General features: G+C 42.1%; 1 protein-coding gene across 18 annotated transcripts in view; it reads right to left on the bottom strand.

Annotated features, from left to right (window-relative positions):
- The window catches only part of cadpsb (Ca2+-dependent activator protein for secretion b), a 63,920-nt gene that overhangs the window by 8,631 nt on the left and 32,462 nt on the right, over positions 1 to 22,827 (bottom strand). The window contains exons 7-23 of one of the 18 annotated variants that reach the window (XM_076759288.1): positions 21,429 to 21,540; positions 20,276 to 20,415; positions 19,770 to 19,836; positions 19,322 to 19,430; positions 19,020 to 19,232; positions 15,550 to 15,561; positions 12,333 to 12,469; positions 12,055 to 12,242; positions 11,149 to 11,250; positions 10,986 to 11,049; positions 10,753 to 10,876; positions 9,355 to 9,423; positions 5,632 to 5,738; positions 4,382 to 4,411; positions 1,869 to 2,025; positions 1,634 to 1,775; positions 699 to 860 (exon numbers count right to left, since the gene is read on the bottom strand). In XM_076759288.1, the coding sequence (XP_076615403.1) occupies positions 699 to 860; positions 1,634 to 1,775; positions 1,869 to 2,025; positions 4,382 to 4,411; positions 5,632 to 5,738; positions 9,355 to 9,423; positions 10,753 to 10,876; positions 10,986 to 11,049; positions 11,149 to 11,250; positions 12,055 to 12,242; positions 12,333 to 12,469; positions 15,550 to 15,561; positions 19,020 to 19,232; positions 19,322 to 19,430; positions 19,770 to 19,836; positions 20,276 to 20,415; positions 21,429 to 21,540 (1,935 nt within the window). Of the gene's footprint in view, positions 1 to 698; positions 861 to 1,633; positions 1,776 to 1,868; positions 2,026 to 4,381; positions 4,412 to 5,631; positions 5,739 to 8,432; positions 8,466 to 9,354; positions 9,424 to 10,752; positions 10,877 to 10,985; positions 11,050 to 11,148; positions 11,251 to 12,054; positions 12,243 to 12,332; positions 12,470 to 15,549; positions 15,562 to 19,019; positions 19,233 to 19,321; positions 19,431 to 19,769; positions 19,837 to 20,275; positions 20,416 to 21,428; positions 21,541 to 22,827 lie in introns of all 18 variants that reach the window. The other 17 variants (XM_076759311.1, XM_076759375.1, XM_076759303.1 and 14 more) reach the window with 17 other exon arrangements.

Genomic DNA, 22,827 nt, shown 5'->3' with positions numbered 1-22,827 from the left:
GGAGGTGATAAAACAGAGAGGGAGAGGTCTGAACGCCATCTGCCCAGCCTCTCTGTGCCATCACCTCAAATCCAACCCGATATCTTCTCTCCCAATCAGACTACTAGCATGTGGTCAAGGTCAGAGATGAGCCTGAGGCTATGAATGATCTACAGCACGCTAAAAAAATCACTAAAGCAAATGTTTGTGGACAACAGCTCTGGGGAGATACATCTCTCGTAGAACAGAGATCTTGACTTGCAAATGTTTTCAAATGGAAACATACTGTTTTTTTTTTTTTTCATGCACAGTAAATCCACAAATAGCCTCAGAGCAAAATATCAATCTATGTGTTTTTTGGGTTGTTGTTGTTGTCGTTTTGGCCTGTATCTCCACACCTCGGCTCAACAGCATGCATGTTGAGACAAATGAGAGCGTTTCAGCCTCTCATTTTAGAAAGCAGAACCCCATCTACTCTAACACCTCTCAGAGCGCTCTTGGCATGAACATGGACACAATCGTGGAGTATGCGCACATACTGGAACGGATCTTTGTGCGATCAGATTCTGTGTAATATTTAATCTCCAGCTGGAGTCATAAAGAAGAAATTTTGCTGTGCTTTTTTAAGGTTTCTGAATTATCTTTGGCTGAGGGCATCTTCATACCAAGGCAGTCTCTGCTTGCTTAATATTTCTAAAGTAAACTAGTTGAATACACACTCAGAGTCATATATAGCAGCCATCCATGACGGGGTAGAAAAGCTAGGCATTTGTGGAAGGTTAACTGATAGTCCTGCTACTGGCACTGGCAGATTTGGTACTTTGGGAATTTGGAGGTTCACATTTGGTAGATTCACATTGGGCAGATTACTTGTTAAACTCCTGCAGAAAAGACAGACAAAAAGAAAAAAGAATCCATAACAGTGGTGTGGGAGCTGCAGAAAGCCATGTAACACTCATCATAAAGGTAACGGAAAGTCTGAAATCAGGTGAAGACAGGAACGTACAGTAACACACATGAACAGGACAGTAATAGTCAAAGACGCACATCGTACGAAGACCTACAGAGTAAAGAGGGCTGGACTCAGGACGCACACATATATTGTATTAAATGCAGCGAGAGGGAGAAGCAACGTAATACTGGAAAGAATAAAAAGAAATAAAGACCAAGAAAAAAACCTTTTGCCTTAATAAATCTTAAATAGAATCTTTGCAATTAAAAAAAAAAAAAAGCAAATGCAAAAGTGTGAAAGCCACAATAAATGAATCAGAGACAGCAACGTAACAGACTGGAGGCCTTTTGTTTCTGGCAACATGTCAAAGCACACATTATGAAGGTTAGTTCACAAAACAAAACAACAGAAATATTAGGTGTTGCCCTGACCCCAATGTGTCGGAGAGAAAATTGGTGAGACACATACATTAGTCAAAGACTATTTTCAGAACAAATAACCTATTTCTCGCTCAGAAAAAAATAGGTTATTCAGCCCACTCTTGGCTCATTCATTAAAAGTGAACCTACAGGAAGCCTGGGTGAACATTACAGCTGCTCTCCCAGATTTCTCAGCCTCCACGCGGTCAGGCCGTCATCTGAATATAAAAGCCTCGCATCCAACCATTCCTACAGCCTAGCTACAAAGACGGAGGCTCCTTACTTTACAGGCTCCCAGGACTCTCGCTCAAAGCCCTTGTGAATTGACTGTGCGATGGAGGACTCCATCAGATCCACATATCTAACCACCAGAGGAGCATACAGATCCTGAAGGTGTTTGTGGAACTTTCCATTGCACAGGTGATCTGTGAGAAGGCAGACAGAAAGATATTAGCGTCTTTGTTTAAGCATAAAAATACCTAAAGCGGCCAAGAAAGAAAGGAGGGACAGGAGCTCACAGTCTGTCCGGAGGAAGTCGTTGAGCAGCTGGAAGAGGGGGAAGCTATCCCAGCTTTCAGGGGACTGGATCTCCAGAGCGGCGTCCATGTCAATGGCATAAAGGGCCAGGAAGTTTTCTGCGTGCTCCACCATGAGGTCTGTCCACCATGCAAACGCCTAGAGACACAGCACGAGGGAACGCAAACAGGTGAGCAAGGGCCCCAGTTACGAGATGAGATGACACAAAGAAGAAAGACAAGGAAGGAAGGAGGGAGCGACAGGTCTTCAAAGGAAATACCACTGGCCTTGTGTATGATGTATGTACGCTAGTGTATGGAATAGTTCAACATTTTGGGAAACATGCTTACTCACCTTCTCGACACGCTACATCCAGCAACCGGTTAGCTTAGCTTTAGCATAAAGACTGGAAACAGGGAAACAGCCAGCTGGGCTTTGTCAAAAAAATCCACTCGCCAGCACCTCTAGAACTCACTAATCAACATGTTTTACCTTGTTTGCTAAATCTGCATAAAACCAAAACTGTGCCAGGATGTACAGGAAGTCACTGCGCCCCGTCGAGAAATCGTACACTCCTGCATGCTAACATTAAACAAGATAGAACTTCGTAATTAGGAGAGTGGTTTCCTCTTGCTTCAAGTCTAATCGGTTGCTGGCTATAGCTTCTTATTTAAGTGACAGATGTGAAAGCGGTATCCATCTTCTTGGCAAGAAAGCAAAAGTGTGCAATTCCCAAAATGTTAAACTTTTCCTTAAGTATGCATTAAATGCCCTGCGTTGTGTAGCTTTAGGAGGTATTTATTCATGTCAGTATCCATTTTTGTCTCACCCTGCATGTGGAAAATTGCTGGGTATTTCCTTTCAAACGTGCTTTTCACAGACAGGAAGGGACACACCTGTCTGGATCGTTTGTGTATTGTGTGTTTGTGTTTCCCGTCACATACTCTGACACTGAATCCACTGCTCTCATTGATTAGGACTTAAAGGTGGGATTAACTGTAAGTCAAGTTTACACAGAGCAAAAGAATCACACAGTAGGGTTGCATGTTCGTGCCTTGTTATATTCATGACAGCATCTATAGATTTAAAGGGAAAGGTGCTTTTCTCATGCAAACGTGGAGCTCCCTGCATGCTTTTCTCTCAAGCTAAGAGATGAGGGGCTCCACCATTCACATCACCGACAAAACCCATAGCCCGCTAGATGCGAATGTGACTCATGCACATCTTCGACTAGCCACACCAAAGACTGCAGCACACAGCATCTCTAGTGTTGGAGTGCGTCTGTTCCAATTAGTTAAGTAAGCCTCTGAGATTCAGCTGACCGTTTTCTAGCACAGTCAGGACTTCTCACCCTTTGACAGCAGAAGTGCAGTAGTTGCTTTGCTGGCAGTCTTGGCTTATTTGCGTATCATTCAGACTAACGTGTTGCCAAGTTCAATAACTGAAGCTTGATCTTTCTAAATTACACTGCATGCTTTGTTTGCCAATTTTACAGCGGCTTTCCCATTTGGCTCGACCAGCGCAGTGGCAGTCGAACCTGTACTTACCTGTCTACTTACCTGCCCACGCCCAATATTTAACAAGCTTGACAAGTTCTAGTGTTAGAGACACAGGCAGCAAACAAAGCTCTTCTCTATCACATTCAAGGAGAGATACTCTTAGTGCGGACAGGGTGGGGGGTGGGGGGGGTTTAAAGGGGAGGTTTAAAGGTTCCAGCAGGTGAGGGAGGGGAAAAGGCTCAAAGGTCGGCAGGCGGAGCAGCTTCCAACCTTTGAAGGGGGTTAAGGGACACATACAGGACCCTGAGAGATCTAGGGCAGACCCAGTGTTCAGCCAGACAAGACTACAGTGCCGTATCAATGCAGCCGTGTCAAGGGACCAATCCTGAGGGAGGGTGTACTGGTTCTGAGCAGGGAGGGACATCATCTACTGGACATGCAGAGTGCATTATGGGAGTTTCTCATTCAACTTTACTACATACCTCTTTTCCCTGTTTGGACAGTCACCAATCATATGACAGTGAGAACACAGGAAGATGTACAGAGCAATAATGTATTTTTGAGGCATTTCTCTTGAAGGGTTTTTAAAGCTACAAATAGACAGCAGAGAGGGATGGAAGAGGAGAAGCTGGGGAAGTAATGCTTGAACAAGTGCGGACTGTGAAATTAATCGCTGGATGGAGGGGAAACAAATGTTTATGGTGGATCAAACTTCAAAGGTTCACATGGAGCATACTTTGGGAAATTTACTGGTTCAGCATGCTTGGAGAGAAAGGAAACCTCTTTATGGCCCGATGAACATGCTTTATGATCACAATTATGTTGTGTGCAAGCTACAGTGCCTTTTCACTTTTAAACAAGTCTGCCGTCACTTCTAAGCCTACAAGCCCACCCATTGCTACAGTGTCTATGAGCTCATTCTGTCTAGAAAGGTGCCTGTTGCCATAGTGGCGCACATGCCATACAGGGGGGTCGTGATGGGGACTGAAGAGGAAAAAGAAATAAAAATACTGTACCGATTGATCTCCAGAACTTGTGACTGCCGCCTGTCAAGCATATTCAGAGAGATACAATAAATCTGCTTTATCTGTATATACTAAGATCACATTGGATGACCTTCAGAGCTACACAACTGCACATTCCCATCATGCTTTCCTCTCAGCTCAGTGTTTATAGCAGCAAACAGGGTGCAATAATGACACTGTTTTCAGTGGTGGAAAGAACCATTTATTCAGTAGTGCACTCGAGTTCAATTTTGAGCTACTTAACTTGAGTATATTCATTTCGTGCTACTTTCTGCTTCTATCCCACAGTGTTTCAGAGGGGAATATTGTACTTTTTACTACACTTCACTGATCTGACTGCAAAAGTCACAAGTTACTTTTCAGATTAATATTTTACATAGAAAAACACATCATAAGCTTATGAAACACGATGCATTGTTATTTGTGTTATAGTTTTTGCTCGTCAACCCTCATAATGTGTCAAATGTGACATAAGATAGTTTCCTTTGAATGACTGTATGAGGAGGTGAAGAGGCACGATTATCCAATATTTCACCAAAAGAGCCAAAAAGATAAATATAAATATCCTAATCCAATAAAGGAAGATAGATTTGTGTAGCAGACCCTTGTCTTTTCTTCCTTACGACCCCATTAATCATCTCACGTTAGCATCTCTCTCACTGATGCATCAATATTAATCTAACAGTGAAATACCTAATGATATCACACACAGAGGGGACATTCTCTGTGGAGCACTTACTTACTTCTGATGCTTCAAGTATATTTAGCTGATAATCCTCCTGTGCTTCTACTTCAGGAAAAGACCCGAGAACTCCTTCCACCACTGTCTATTTTTGTCTTCAAACTTTACATATTAAGAGCACGCAGGAGCTGCGAGTGACGAGTCGGCCTGCGTGACATTTCTCAACGCTGTCAGTTGCTTTTGTAACATTGCAACACTGAACTATGAACTGTGCACATTATATCATTTTCTGTCTAATTTACAGCCTCTGCTCACACACAGCGCACTGATTCCATGCAGCCATGGTCTGTCGAACACCAATTAGAGCTTTCCTAAATTAAATTCATCTTTTAAAAGTTTTTTTTTTGTTTTTTTTTGTTTTTTTTAGTTACCCAGAGATGAAAGCAGCTTTATTTATAGAAGACCGATAATAAGACTAACTCCCTGTTGTGGGGCGGAGTGAGATAAGAGTGAGAGTATAGAGGGAAAGTGTTTTGAGGAGGAGAGGGTTCTCACTCACCTCCGCATGGTGTTCCTGGTTCTGCTGGAGGACCTCTATGACTAACTCCGCCAGGCGAATTGTTTCCTCCAGCTTTTTGGCAGGCGTGACTAAGCGGCCTACGTTCTCTGAGACAAAAGGATGAGGGTGAGGGATGAGTGGTTAGTCAAGCACAGAGAAGGATTCCAGGGGGATTTTTATGACTATTCAGAAGATTTTTTTTCCTGTCTATATTTTTGACTGTTTAAGAAAAGTATAAACACAGCACTTACACTGTGATATTTACCTACCATACCCCCTTAACAAGTAAAGCGTGTTCTCATTTGTATGCATTTTGGGTTGCATGACATAAAGCAACAGAGCTGATGTGTTTGTGGGATAGTCAGACTGATGCTAGAGGAGTATCAGGCACAAGAATAGTGGCGTTGAGATGGAGGTGCATCAAAAACATGCATAGTGTGAAGCGGTACTGAATAAGCCATCTGTATAAGGAGCTGTCGCATGGCGCGGTAGAAGAAACACACTCAGTGAGCGCACACTGTAAAAATAATTCATTGTGTCGAGTTTTCCCATTAAAGTTAACTAAGATTTTCAGTTCATATCCAAATATACAGTCGTCTGATACTCTACTATTGACTATGATAAAAATTTTTACTCCTTTTTACTGACTTCTAACAAGCCTATAGAGTGAAATTGGTAAAAGTATCTGTGCAGATATTCAAAAAATGTATAAAATATTCAAATGCCATTTAAAGCCTTCTAAAAAACTAATAATTTAAAGAGAATTTCATAGATATTATTCGTGCATTTCCAAATGATTTTCAACTTTTTATGTAATGTCTGGACAACACTACACTAAACTACTTTTTTGAAGCAGGTCACAGATTTTGTGGGTAAAGACACTCAAAACAGTAAAATGCATAATGTGTTTGGTTGATTAGATGCTTTGTTATCACCTCATGAATTAAGAAAGAAGTTATTGCTCATTTGAATGGCTTCAGGTGTGTTCTAATGAATATTTTTACAGTGCCATGGGCAAAAGTATTGTGCACTAAAAGCCCTCTTTCACTAATCAACGTTGGTCTACAAATTTGCAAAAGCTCCAAATCGCTTGCTTGTACCTTTGCTGACAGAATGATCTGATAGGACAGTTACATGTCATGAAATGGGATTATTCAAACAGTACGACTACGTGGAATGACAGGCGTGTCATCTGAACATGGAACTGAATGGCTACACAAATCTGAAATCAAAAGCACATATATACGCAACTCTACATAAAACAACTGACTGGGGGTCTTTTGTTGCTTCCACTCTTATATTTTACTAAGTAGGAGCATTTTTTCTCAGCTATTTCTGCTCAAGCCAAATGGAAACGAAATCTATTTTGGGGTCCTGGTTGAAAAATAGAACAAAAACACCCTGATTTAGGTTACACTTTCAATTCTCATGTTGAGTTTGTCATTAGGGGTAATCTGAGATATTTAAAGAGCCAATATAATACTGGAGTCACCGTCTTCAGGGACATTTAATCGACACTAATGGATGGATCACGTGGATTTGTATTACAGTAACTGTATATTCTGCGGTCATAATGCCATGAGAAGGGGAGCGCTGGGAGCAGATCTGAAAAAGGTTTGTATGGTTTGATCTAGAGGAAAAGCCAAGTGGGCCTCTGTGGCTTCATAAAAGCCATGAACACGTTACGATCAGAAGATACACAGTTTGTCTGCAGTGTATCTGTGAGGGCATTTAAAATGATAGATTGCTTTGTTCAAACACAGAACACCAATATCCAACGCATCTGACTACTGTGGAGCTTTAAAGGGCAAGCTGACCAAAATCACAAGAGAAATAAGGCAATTTTTTCACATACTCATGGTGGTAGTCATAGCTTCAGATGGCTGTTAGTCGCGTTGGGTGAAGACGGCTGGATGCACTCCAGGTTTTATGTTCTGCTGTCGCGTGATGTAAGCTGTTTTAAATGGGCATGTGTGGTGGGCTTTACCTTTTGATTTTATCTACCTTTATTATATGGATTATGCATTTTATTATGTTTTCTGTACATCTGTGAGTGCTCCATGTTTTATCTGACTGCGAGACAAGTGCAAAACAACAGTTAAGTTTCAAAACGAGAACTATCTGCATGACTACACACCGTCGTTTTTCTTCTAATACTCTTAAATTGATCCTTTAAGTATCTAAAATTTGATTTAAATATATGATTGTATCAGGTAATATATGACACTCCTGTACATATGCAATCCTGTTATGGACAGCATGATCTTCAGTTGAAATGTATGTTATTATGTGTCCATTCGATGATGAGCGTTACGTTAAAATGTTGCTTATGTCCCTTTTTTTACTCTGACATGTAGGCAAATATGTGACTTCTTCTTTTTTGTAAGAGATTGTATTGCTCTACAATTTCTTATGCAAAAATGTTGTTTAAATACATTTTTCAGCCACATACAACCCCCTGACCCAATAATGCAAAGAACACTGCACTGAAGCTGAAGTACATGGACAGAAAACTTCCAGAACAAACAACCATCACTCCAGATGTGGTTCAACATCTGGAGTGATATAAAGTAATACAATCTCTGAGTATTTACTTTATAAAAAGAGATGCTTAAAACATGCCAAGACATTTGAGAACTTATATGTGTGTCTAACATACTGTATGGAAGGTAAATTCTATGCATGCATGCATGTGTTCTGCATCTAATCAAGTACATGTGTGTGAAGGGGACAGGCCTGTGTGTGTGTGTGTGTACATGTTTATGTGCACTGTGGCTAAACCACAAGCTAAATGGGTTCACCTGGATCCTTTTGATCCTTTTGACCTTTCTCAACTTCAGCGAGAAAAAGGGAGAGAAAAGATAAAGAGGAGATGTTTAGAATTAGCAGGTTTCTGGGGTTATTTTCACGTTACAGGGAGGGGGGGGGAGCTCAGAGTTGTTATTCATCACCATGTGAGCGTATCAGAGAATCTGCTGGGACGATCTCAGCTCCGGTGAGTGAGGTTTCTAGGCAACAGACAAACGTCACAAACACACAATAAAAAACAGAAACGCTGATATATTAGCCTGTGGAAAATTGGAAAATTAAAATAGTGATAAGATGTTTGTTAACAAACAGACAAAGCTTAGACTGTCGTGCACAGGGAAGACACACAAACAGCTGCCAGGATCGTAGACAGGACACACTGAGTGACTTGAGTTGACTTGAATCAATTTAATACACAAACAGAAGCTGTTAAACCCGTACACCCTAACCTTCTCCTGTCCTCCCCATACAATAGCTCTGTCGACAGATGCTCCTTCACTATCTCCGGTGTCACGGTGAAAGAAAAAGCCTACCTGTTCAGCACAGCACACTACTGACACATGATCAGACCACATGACTGGAGGAGATAACCATGTAAGCAATGTAAAAATGCATTCAAGTCAAAGGAATAGGCATCCAACCAAAAGAAAGAAGCTTACAGACCAGACTGCTCATTCATGTCCATCACAAACAGATGGTTTTAAAAAAAAGGACCCCCGACTGATTCAGTGTGGCACCGCTCAGATCTCTCGACTAGCACGCTCCCCACTCACTCTGACAGACAAAAGGCACAGATAAAAAACAAGCATGGCGGCAGCAACGTGGCAAAGGCTGGGGGGGATGGAGGTGACAGAGTGCTTAAAAGAAGGAGGAGAGGGAGAGAGAGGGTGGGGAGAGGACGATGAAGGTACTCACGGATGGTTAAATCCATCACTTGAGACGCCAAGCAGAAGACAGGGTGCTCATACATTTCCCTCTTTTTCCCTATAAAAAAGGATCGGGGCATGCAAGAGGCTGGGGTCAGAGGCGGGAAGGCTAGAGGTCAGAGGCTGATGGGAAGAGGGCTGTCCAGGTGAAAACGACATTCTCCTGGGCAGGAGGCCCGTTAGCAAAGCCAAATGTTTGGTTTATTTTGAACCAGGCACCTCACAAGGACAGAAATTCACACAGCATGGCAAGATAGTAAGGTTTGAATCCTTAGTATCTTTAGCACCCTGAGGGATTTCTTTCAAGGCATAAACAACATCAGTTTTCCATGTGAATATGCAACGACACAGAAAGAGAGAATAAGACATTGTGAAATGTCTTGTCATTGATGTAATTTTTGATATGTAATCCATGCCAATAAAGAAAGGCCATGTTGTTATGTCTCAAAGCACATGCAGGTGGCTGATGCTGGTTTGTAGGCGTTCAATCCCAGCATTCCTTTGGTTAAAAGCCACTTATCACAGCACAAGTCAAGAGGTCAAATAAAGTGAGAACTGTGGCAAAGCCCACAACTGTGGGAGAGGAGATTAAACAAAAAAGCATTGCAGACAGTGAGGGACAGGGGACGGAAGATAGTGGTCTTCAGCAAGAACATAAGACAGAGGTGACAGGAGAGCTGCTGGTAGTTCAAGGCAGGGGTGTAAAGGGGGACGGGCAGAGTCAGCTGGAGGAGTCAGAGAGGTAGGAGCTACATAGTAGTGGAGGGGTGGGGGGGTGCATCGACTGGGAGCTGGGAGTCAGAGAGGACATTCAGTTAAGCTGAACTCACAGTCCAATCATCAAAATGTCAGAGGCCGGGATACTGCACAGCTTGAATACTCAAGGCACAATGAGAGATCAGCACATCAACAGATTTCAGGGCTTTGGATTTGAATGCATTTTTACTCACACACCTCTACACAAAAGCCAACTTGACCTACAGAACAGCACAGAGCTAAAGCAGGCCTGAAACAAAGGAGAGAGTTATTGCACTGAGAGACAGAAAGTGACCGACAAACTGTCACAAATCATTTGGGATATGGACACAAATTTACCAAAAACCAAGTGAATTCACCACGTGAATAAATAAATAAATAAATAACAGCGACAAGTAAAATCTCATACTGGAGTCAGAAAAAGGAAGTCTGGGAATTTACGTGTGGTCCTTTAAAAAGGCTTTTCCTGGATTATTCCACACACAACTGCTGACTGAGCATTTCAATCTGAAAGCATACAGAATGACTGCATTGCTGACATTTTAATGACCAGTATGATCACCACCATTACATCACTGACACATTCACTCCAGCCCTCATTATGTCATGTTGAGCCGTGTGTTTCCGTTACCTTCGATTTTAGCATATTCTTTAATCCGCTGGTAGTTGAGCTGGGCGGCCTGCTCCAAACATTTGCGGATCACTCCTTTGACTTCTTCTGGTGGAACTGGGGTCACAATGTCCTTCATCAGGACCTGCAGGCCACATTACAGAGGAATTATGTAACCTGTTTTCATTGCATCACAGTTGTTGTTTCATGGGGTGGAAAAGGCTTTTTTATTTTTTTTTTTAATCTTTACAAACCCTCTCCAGCAAAGATAAAGTGGCCTTCAGTGCTCCCTCTGGACGACCGAAGGGGAAACAATATCTACAAGGGAAGACATTAAATGTGGTATCAGTGGAGAACAACAATAAGCATTATATTTTGTCTCTTGAATTAATGTTCTGTTTGTGAGCTGGTCGTTACCTGAAATTTACAATATGGTTTTCCAATATCACACGCAACCGCTCCTTGATCTCTTCAAAGCGCTCCTTCTCGTCCACTTTCACTGTGCTCAGCCCATCTGGCCTATGAGGATCACACCCACACACTTTAACCCTGCTGAAACCCTGCAGAGGTCCAAGTTATGCAACCTCTCATCTGAGTCCGACGGGAGCAGAAACAAATACATGAAAACTGGCTGAAAGCTCCGAGCTCCCAAGGAACGAACTGAAAATTTTGTGAGATATTTTTTTTTTTAAGTTCCCTTTGTGTTACACATACAAAAAAAAATGACAACATCTCACCTTTTCTGTCCTTGAAAGAGCGGTATTTTGGAATCCTTTCTCTTTCTAAACTTGAATATGCGTGCTCGTTTAGAGGCAGTGCGAGGATCTGGGCTTTGGGAGCTCTTTGGGGACGTTAGGGCCTCATAGCCCAGCGGCCCCCAGTAATTGCTGCCCTCTCTGACTTTAACGGACGCATGGGAGGATGAATAATATGGACAGTAAGAGACTATGGCAACAAAGGACAGAGAGAAAAGAAAACAAAGAAAAATGGTAGAAAACAAGGAAATGTGTAGAGATATGCAAGTGATTAACAACATAACAGAAAACGCTGCAAAGAAATTGAACATAACAGAACATAAAAATACATAAACATAAATATGGCAAAATTACACAGATGGGAGACAAAAAAAAAAAAAAGCCTATGATTCTTTAGATGAGGGTGACTTTTCTATTCTGTTCTTGTCCGGTATTTATAGCGCCCAGCTACTCATACAATTTACTGTATTTGTTTCAGAGGAGTTGTGATCTCAAAGTGCTTTCAAATCCTGTTAAACAATGTCACTTACAAAGCATAACCATATTAAAAGAAGGGATTAGGGCACACCTGTTCCCATGGACATGGGAGGCACAAAAAGCGAAGCTGTAGTGAAGGAGAGTGGGGTCAATAATAGCCCCACTTTCTGCTCTTTCCAGTAGATCACGCAGGTAACACAGATGTCTGTGACAACCTCGAACTCCATTCCTGGCACAGTACTCATCCAAGACAAACACCTGGCCCGGGCTAAACCATCCCTGCATAACGCAAACACACATGGGGATTAAGTTGCCGCATATCATCCGAGAGAAACAGCCCACTGCCATAAATGTATCAGGGTCACTCACCAAGCAGCAGAAGGTGTCATTGAGCCTGTGGTCCAACGTGAGTCGCTGCACCATCTCAAAAAGCGAGGCGTGGTCAAAGCTACAGGGGTTAGCGGAGATAAACTCATCCATGCCATGTTTCTGAGCTCTGTCAGCATCTATCCAGCCAACGGCACAGGGGAAAGAACACGTTTCAGAGGAGAGGACATCAGTGAGGCACAGGCAAACAGCACGTCTTCGCCACAACACAGAAACACCAGGGATTTGTTTTTTACTACTTCTAAGGGCAAATAATAAACACTTACAGCTTACATTGTCAACTTGCATTGTGTCAGACAGCGTAAAGAGATTTGATGTATTGGTGGATGAGATTCTATCAATCTTCTATTGTATGTGCATGCATGCATCTTAGTATGTCACATTCCCTGATGCTTTGCAGGGGAAACAAATCGCTAAATATCCAAAACGTGTTCGAAAAAGTGCTGGTTGGATAGAATAAGATGCATTCTCCTTAATGTATTCAATAGATTCTGCCATTCGCGATTGTTGAATGTCACTCAGGTCCTGACAAATATTGGGACGTGTGCTACTAAAAAAAGACAGAAATATGGCGAAAGAATAATTAATCTGAAAACACTGCAGAGATAGAGCATAAAGTGCTAATTTAAGAAAAACGTTATGTGGTCAAAAAGTTATGGACTGGATCCTAGAAAGTCAAACTCTTTCTGATTGTTATTGTTTGTCTTGCTTCATAACTTTTGCCATTAACCTTCTCTGAATCAAGAGGACTTAAAAAAAAAAAAAAAACTAAACCTGCTCTGTGAAATTCAATGAAGGAAGAACATTGGTAACATCAACTTCTGTTAAAAAAAAAAAAAAACAAAGAAAAGAAAAAGAAAAAGTAATGATGTTATAATAAAACTCAGCAAACATGGGTGATGTCATGTCATCAGTGGAATAATCTTTTATTATTTTTTTTTACTTCTCAAAACCAGGAACTACGCTAACTTAGCTGACCATAATGTCTTTTGCTGGGTAAATAATACAGCTGTCAGAGACGAAACGATGGGAACGAGGATGATTCAAAATAGATAAAAGAGATGCAGTCATGTCCTCAGTGTGAGTGACAGGCGTCATGTCCATGAGACACTGACATGAGTGATGATGATTCGGGAGTGGGGGTGGGAGGTGGTGGCCTGATCTTGGCTGGGCAAAGCCGGGGTACCGAATAGAGCACAACTGACATCTGTCAACCTCCAGGTCAGTGAGAGGGAAGGGGAAAGAGGTGCAATACTGGTGCTAAACATTCACTGAAATGTGCTCAAAAAAAGGGAACCTACAGAGGATTTAACCTCAGAAAATTAGCTTAGTTTTACTCCAATCTGAGAAGGAAAACCTGTGAGACGACAAGTAAAATGTGGACGATCAAAATAAGAGATTGTTCGAGGAGGGACAAGACAGGTAAAAGAAGTCATAATGGAAAAGAGGAGGACAGTTAACACCTGAGGTCTAGAAACACCGAGAGAAGACAGTCAGTGGCATCAGAGGTGAACCCAGTGCTGGATGAGAAGACAGTGGCAGGATGAAAGAGGATTTGGTGGTAAAAGAGAACCTTTGTATGGGACGATAAGAGAGTGGTCAGACGAGTGCCGGGCGAAAGTGATGACCACGAGAGGAAGAGTCGCTCAGGACCAAGTTACAGAGGAAGTGATATTGTCGGATCAGTGTTGAGATAGTGAGAAAACATCCATAGAGTGAACAGAGAGTGCCTGGGGTTGGGCTATGACACATAGTGAGTGGGCTACATCTCCTTTGATTGGATTAAATGAGGAAATGGAGTTCAAGTCCAGTATACACTCAATTCAACAGTAACATTATCAGAACTTACAATAATGATAATGACTTCAACCATAAATAAAATTAGCAAATTCCCAAAGTGAGTAGGCGAGTACTTCTGCATCCATATATAAATGATCACATGCTGGAAAACAGTGTGACTTTTCATTGAGCTTTTAAATGTCATGCACATCTGCAGACCCATTTTCAAATTTGCATTTTTTTTAGTTTTATTTTTTATTTTTTGCATTCCCTTTATTATTGTTTTTTTCTCTACGCATTTGCAAGTTGACAATACTTGAATATGTTGCAGTGTATTCATGATCTCTACAGAGCACACTAACAGGCATACCACTACCGGAGAACTCTAATAGGGTAGCAATACAATTTGGTGCAAGTACATGGGTAAATAGCATGAAGCCGACAGAGGCAAAACTGTATCATTCTCTGGGAGATGGGGGAAATGAATGAAAACTCCTGTATTTGTACAAAAGTATGGACACATGACACAGGTGTTCTCCTATTCAGGCAAACAAAGGGCAGTCAAAAGAAATCAAAATGAGATCTCTCCTTGCTGGAGGTGTAACACCGGTCTAGCCTCTATCTACAGGCCCATCTATTGTAAGAGGGAGGGGGAGGGGGGGAGGGTCCGGAGTATTTTATCGTAAGAAGGGGCGGCATTAGCTACTCCTTGTCTTTGGCATTCAGAATACTCCGCATACATATTTGCCAACTCTCGTCAAGAAAAGCTCAAAGAAAAAGAACTAAAAGCGTTTGAGCCCTCTGAAGTAAAGCATGATCAACACTTGGGAAGTGTCAAAATAAAATTTCACTCATACAGGAAGTATGTTTTCACAAATAGCTTTCACAGGCTGCCACCATCATTCACACTTCATCGACACTTTTGTCTTGGAATAAATTAATGTAAACATCGGATATTTCCTGGGTTTCGTCTAACCGCTTTAAAATAAGCATCACTTTGTTTTCAGCTCTGGAAATTTACATGAACGTTAAATCTTCTTCCTGAGAAATTTGCACTTGCTTTTCTAATAGTCCCATTTTATCATCATATTGCTTTACTCTGAGGGATCCAGTCACCAATATGAATAAAGAGAGAAGGCAATTATGCAGTAACAACTATAATATCAACTTTAACCATTACTGAGTCAAATAATAAGTTCTTAGAATAAAATACATGCATCCTATACTGGCACGAATGGATGCTTATACTTAGATCCCCAAGTTGAGGTCATCAGAAACAAAAAAAGTTATCAACTAATATCTAAGACATGAGGCGAGACGTGAAAAAGGAGAAGAGGGAAAGAAGAGAGAAAGAACGTTGCATTTGTCAGATAATCAGCGGGGATTATCTGAGCTGTGCCGGCTACAGGGAAGCACTTACCCTTGAGTCCAGCTAGAAGACAGCAGGGTAAGAAGGGACAAACCAGAATAACATAAAGACTAGCAACAAGGCTGGAGGAGAGCAATCACGAGAGACCCTGACCTAGCAGCTGCATTACTCAAGAAGGGTACAGGCAAAGCATGAAGAAGAAAACACAACTCAAAAACAACAACCTATACCAACATGAGAGTTTGTGGGCGGTGGTGTGTGAGTACATGTGAGGATATGTGAACTTGACAACAGATGTTGAGGCATATTAGAGAGAAAAAGAGGGAGACGGGAAAAGAGAGAGAGAGAGACAGAGACAGAGGGAGGAAGAGAGAATTTACGATCCTCATCACTCCACTGCAGTTTATTTATTCTGGATTCTGGACAAGTACTTAAGGAGTCGAGAGCTACACGTTAAGTACTGTCACCGTATGACTGCAGATCAAACAGAAGGCTTGCTTTTAAAAGGGACATTGGCAAACACATACACCTACCCGATGAAGCAAACCCTCCCAGTCAGTTTTATGTGTAAAAGATGCCTGTGTCTTTTTTAAAAGGAAAGAGACTATGAAGGTCCTGGAAAGGTTGCAAGAAATCAAGTGGCGCTAACGGCTGTGTTTCATTTAAACAGGCTTTAAAGGAGTACTCCGCTGACTATTCTTAGGATCACTCTACAAGTCAAATTTCATTTTATTGATTTTAACGTGCTGGTCAGTGATTTAAGTCCCGTCCAGAGATCACATGTCGTATTTTTTCCACTCGTGACCCCGGGAATAATTACAGCCTCAATGACCGACTGTTGTTCAGCCAACTCGCTCGTCCTCCTGTGATTTAAATCCCATAAGGAAGCAACGCTCTTTTATTTTTACGTGGATCTCTGAGTTTACTCTATGTGAAGAGCTGCTTGTTCCTCCACCTTCTTTTCTTTAATCAGTTCAGTGTGAAATTTGAATTTTGAGTGAAAACAATGATGAAAACACCAATTAATAGCCCTATTTGGGAGCCAGTGTGATGACAGAAAAAGTTGTAACGTCAGCTCCGGGTAGATGCTGGCATTCTCTTTTGAGTTTGCTTTTTCAGCCTGTATTTGTTGGCATCATTAAAAATATGCTGAATTAGCCACAAGAAGTTCTTGTTTGAAAAGTACAGATGGAAAAGCTTAATTGTGATGATTCTCAGCTAACTTCTGCTGTGTCTGTTTTCTCAACGGACGCGTCTTCGTGATGAACATTGGAGATAACGATGCAGCGCAACTCGAGCTGAATGGTATCAATATGTGTTTTATGTGTGTTAAGATTCCACAGAGATATGAGCACGATTTTTGATTCAAATTCACCTCACGCAGCGTTTTTGCCTCACATCTCTCCCTCCTCACCTCCTCTTTGATTCCTCTGCAGCCCCTTGAGGAGGCTTTTGGCTTTGTCCTGCAGACGGTGCATGCCTTCTACAGAGCATATCCTGGAAATTGCAGTTGGTTAAAAATGCAGGAACAATCATTTAAATTACAGAGGCACACAATGAATATTTTATTTCCCACCTGCTCCTGTTATCATAATTCTAACTGCATTATTAGCTGGAGGTGTGGAGTTTAAATATGTAGGTGTTTACCAGGTGTTTTAATGAAGAGCCACTACTGAGTTGCATTATGGGACATGCAGGATGCAGTGTTTTCATTTTGGACCCACACTCTGGACTAAAGGTCTGGATATCTTACCTTAAGTACTGAGGACTTTTTTTCTTTAACCTCTCTCTCAAAAGTGCCCTAACTTTAAAGAAGGCAACAGTGAACAGCTGGAGTACCCCTTTCAGCTGTCTTTGAAGATGTTGATCCTTAAGATATCCTCACATATCATGTTAATTTGTTTTATTTTCTGTCTGTTATACAGAAATTCCAACACAACAAACCTGGGTGGTAGAACACTTGCATATGTGATGTGCACTAAATCACTCTTGAGTAGGAAACTGGTAGACTGGCCAAGAAGAAGCAATTTAAAATGTGTGCCGATCGCTCAGAACCTTCATAGGACTCTTGTTCAGTCCACTGCAGCAGAGTCAGGAGGGCTGTGTATGTTATGGTCCCAGTGCCATTCAAGACCACCAGGGGGTGAAACATGTACGCGTGGTGTGCCACAATGTTTCAGGGAGGGGGTAGGAAGTCTGTGCCACTGTGAGGAGGCTTTGAATGGCAACAGCTGGCATCAGAGGAGTCAACTAACCACAAGAACGATCACATACTGGACAAAGAAACCAATGGAGAAACAACATAGAATTTATGTGATAGGATTCTGAGTAACTGATCCAATTCATGTCTTTATAGTTTTACGCCAATGATATGATTAACAGAGAGTGAAATAAACTTGGGGCTTTTTAAAATTGGTATTATTAGCATGCTACTATTATTACTACAGTAACCCTGGGTGTCCATGTTTTAGTATAAATAAATAATGCCAATTATTTTTCTATACAATTCATCTGACAAAAAATAAAGATCTTGTTCGTTAGAGTCGGAAAAGAAATCATCCTATGGAGTCAAAAGATGCACACAAAAAGTCATGTTTTTTTCTGAATAGCAGGATCTATTATTGTGGATTGGTAAGTATGTGACGTTAAGTTCAGTAGGTCAGAAGGTCTATGTTAGTGTTGTCATGGGCAAAGATACTAATACTAAAGGTATTAATTTCTCTCAAATAAGAAAACGACGGATCAAAACCAACTTGAGTATATACAGACTGTGTGAAGAAAAAAATGCTGGCAGAATTTATGGTGATACTTTTATTCCCTTCCTAAATGAGGGGAGACACAAGAGACGGTTACAACAGAAGTTGGTACGGATGCCACACTACTGTAGACAGTCTTACCTTCACTTTGCTACCTGACCTGTGGGCTGCTTAGAGGTGCAAGTACAGTGATAGATTGGTTAAAACTTTAGGCATGTTGTCTGGCTTGGCCACCATTCGGTGACAAGGGAACCATGTGGGAAGCTGCCTCAGAACCACGGCTGCCTTCACGGCTGCCCTCTAGAGCTACGACTGGATTTAAACAGGCCTAATGGTTAGGACAGGAGCAGCACACCCTGGCACTGTCAGTCTGAATTCAACCCCAGCAGGCTTGAATGTTCAAATCTTATGTGTGGTGACCTATTTAGTTTCTTACAAAGTTTGCACGCCATGTCCTGCTGCTGTATGATAAAAGTCTTTTTCGGGTTGGTTGTTCCTTGTGAACACACTGATGGAATAGCATGGAATTGCACCTTTAAACACTGTGGGAGTGGTGACAATGAGTGGAAGTCCATCAGATGCTGGAGGGATCTGTGAGAGATCAAGGCATGTGTGTGCGTGCTTGTGTGTTAGTTCTACCAGCACGTTTTGTGACTGCAGTGTGGAGCGCATGGCGTGAGACATTTATGGGTTAGAGCTTTCACTGCTTTGTGGATGAAAACTGCTTTCTGCTTAAGTGGCCGTGTTGTGTTCCTGGCTACTTACAGAACTGAGAAATGGGAGCATCCATTTGGGCTGAGGCACCCCCTTTGGAGTTAAGTTTCTGGACCTGAGTGGGTGGGACAGGCTTGTGGGACTGGCCAGTGGCACGATACATAGCCTGGACCCACAGGATGCGGTCCTGCTCATCGTCGCTGGCGAACATCACAGTGTCGCCTTCCTTCACTGCATTGAAGAAAGCCCTGCCACCATCCAAGCCTGAGAACCAGGATGTTAAAGAGCGAACAGTCAGTGATCGCAGTGTGTGCGTACCTGTAGTTCTGCCATGTAAAGGTGTGCCCTCTCACCTGGTTGGGGGTCGCTGTAGTCCACAGTATACCCGTCCAGCTGGAGAAGCTCCTGCGGTTCTGACTTTTTCTCTCTGTAGCTGCACATGGCGAACGTATACTGACTCACCTACAATACAAAGGATTGGCGATGACTTCAAGCAGCCAGAAAAAGCTCAGTTCTTGAATTCTGTCTGATTAATGAAATTTACAGTAAGATACTTAAATGGCAAAATAAAGACTTAACACTTTATCAACAAATGCCTCCCTTCCTGCACATCGGTGTAATATCAACAACACCATTACACACAAATATTACTTTTATCCTGGAGATGCTCTCAATGTCGTGACTCACTCACTCTAAAATCACTAATGGACTAAAAACCTCTTCAGAAACAACCTCAACTAAGAGGGTCATCCCTGCTTCAGTTTGGCTGAACGCTGTTTTACTTTTTTCACGATGACCCACCTGCACAAGGACAAAGAAACGCTTCTTCCAGCGCTTCCAAACATTCTTCCCAAAAGCCCAAAGATACCTGTCAAAACAGTTTTCACACACACACACACACACACACACACACACATACACACACACACACAGACAAAAACCCAGTGCACATGTCATAACTGAAACAACCACTGATTGGTACCTACAGCACAGAAACAGTTCATTATATTTGATATAAAAACGGGTTTTGTTGTAGAAATGAGAAAAGCTGAAGCAAAATGTTTAGACAAATAGAATGAAAGTCAAATAAATGAAAAGTGATCAATGTTTATTTCAGTAGTACACACACTAAAGTACACACTGGCATCCACCAGGGGGAGTAGTGCACTTCACAGTATTTTTCCATGGTACGTGACTAGAAATGAGGCCAAGGAGCTGAGAGGGCTGGAGTTCTATAAGAAAGACATGGAAAATGAAAGGCACACAGGAACGTCACAACATGACTTGCTTGGCAGCGCGTCTCTTACCCGCAGTGTTTCATGTTCTGTGGTTTGTCCATACGTATGGCCAGTTTGATCTTCAGATCTTGGTCGGGGCATGCCTTGGTCACAGTCATCTTATGGAGTTCTGACTGCTTGGGGCTGTTAGGAGTCGGGTGGAGAACAACCTGCACTCCGACAGAAAAAAGACAGCGCCAAGCAAGAATCCATAAATTATCTGTGTTTATATCCAGGAGGTGAGTCTTTGATCTCATCCTGTGCAACAGTCGGCAACACCAATCGGTGTGTTTGCAAGGGCTGGTGATTATGTGTGTTTGTGTCTTGCTTTTTTTTTTTTTTTTTTTCCAAAAGTGAAAGACTAAAGTGAGTCAGGGTAGAGAAACAGAGCAGTGCTTTGCTCTGCCTCCCCGAAGAGGAGGCCTAATCTCTCTTTGCTGAGTTAAAGAGCTTTGAGGAAGCCTGCCTTCCTGCCAACGCTGCTGCAGTGGGAGATCAAAGAGCCTTGTCACAAGCCAAGGTCACTGCCACTACAGGGACGTCTGAGGCGCCGCTGCCCGAACGCAAACCAGCAACACCACCTTCCTCAGCCATCTATCACAGTAACCTTACACCTCAGGAGAGGGCAGGGTGGAGAACTGATCAGCGCTTCTCCATATTTGAGCTGGAGAGGCTCCAGATTTACTTCATGTTGGAAAAAATGCGTAGTTAAAAAATGTATTTGTCAGCCTACTATCTTACGAGCAGCAAGGTAATTCATTCGGCTGCCGGTCAAACACAAGCATAATGTGTAAGGAAAGTGTTTGCTGGAAGCACAAGGGCAGACAAAATGTGTTTTTCCCTCTTCCAGTGCTTGCAAAATCTCTCAAATAAAACTAAAAATTCAGCAGAAGAAGAGCTGCGTTTTTTTTTGGCTGTGCAAAAGATTTCCTCATTTTGACAACCTCTGTCTGATGTTTAACCGGCAAAAAATCTAAATGTAGTCTCAATCACATTCACATGATGGTAAAATCAGCGTCTTTTAGACACAAAACAATTGCTTGTGAGACTGACTGTGTGTATTTCTATGTTCATTTTATTATCATTTATGTGACTCGTGAGTCCTGATGACAGTTTTCTCATGGCTGTGTATGAGAAGAGAGGATTTCTGTGCTGGAAAAAATAAAACAAAGAGAAGTGTTACCCTGCCCAGTTCTTTGTCCTCCAGTGCCAGCACCCCTGTGCTCTCTGTAAACAGTTTCACCTTGACAGCAGGCAGAGGGTGTGTGGTGGTGAAGTCCCCCTGGGTCCCCCAGCTGAAAGACACAACAAAAGACACTCCGGAGGTTAGCTTCCACGACAGCGTGATAGCACAGCACAACGACTTCATCTCTTTTTGCTTGTCAATAAAAGACACGCTGAAGTCTGGAGGAGAGATTTCACCTCCCTCTCAGCATTTTGTCACTGAAATCACAGAGAAGAAAGTCAGCAAACAGCATCCAACAGACAAATTATACAGCAATCAAATAAATAAAATCTCTGCTTTGACATACTTAACGTCTTCAGCAGGGGGAGGGGAGAAAATACATTGTTTGTACACACACACACACACACACACACACACACACACACACACACACACACACACACACGCGCTCGCGCACCCACTTTGTCGTTTCATCACAGAAGAAAGAAGATGGGGGGACTGACTGTCTTTTATAAAAGAAGAAACACTGCAGAATCACACTGATGTCAAAGACAGAATAAAACCACATCTCTCTCTCAAGCACACACACACATACTCACACTTCATTCTTCTGTCTCCCTGTCACTTGTTCTAAATGCACTCCTGCTATTTATATACCAGACATCTTTAAAGCTGCACTCTGCAAGATCTTTATATAACAAAACATCCGTCTTATCAGCCAAAATTACTTGGTGGGTCTGCGACAGAGAGCGGTGGAGAAATGCTACAGAGCGGCTAAAATTAGCCTCGGCTGTCGACTGACAGGGCATATCATTTGTAGCATCTTTCAAACACTGAGGTGAGTCAAAGTGCTCGAGCATAAAAACATTGAAAATTGATCAATTTAGAATAAAGTGTAATAACACACAAGAACAGATTAGAGACTAAAAGACAAAGAAATTAAATTTAGTGTAACAGGGAAGGCATTCCAGCCCGTAGTCACACTCAGAGGCAGAAGCACACAGAGGAAACACAGACAAACATGGCGGGACCTGAACTGTAGCTGACAGTTGTTATTACACTGCAGAAAGGAGACTGCGGCTGTCAAAGCTTAAAGGACATGCTCACATTTTGTCAAGTCTGCTTCAACTGACACACCAAGTGATTTCAATGTAAGCGATGGTGACAACATCCAAAGTCTTCATTCAGAGTAAAAATGACTTCTCAAGGTCAGCAAAGGCGAATATGAGACTTTAGGCTTTCACTAAAAAAAACATAACTTTGGAAGATACACGCTTGATGTGTAACTCATGTTGCTGAAGCCTTATATAACCTTTAGATTAACTTTAATTTGTGTTCAGAGATAGGACTGACTGTGTGCCCAATCTCTTCCAGTGAATCACTTTGTGGCCAGTAT

Source organism: Chaetodon auriga, chromosome 2 (assembly GCF_051107435.1).
Source record: "Chaetodon auriga isolate fChaAug3 chromosome 2, fChaAug3.hap1, whole genome shotgun sequence".
NCBI lineage: Eukaryota > Metazoa > Chordata > Actinopteri > Chaetodontiformes > Chaetodontidae > Chaetodon > Chaetodon auriga.
This window is presented reverse-complemented; position numbering and strand designations above follow the sequence as displayed.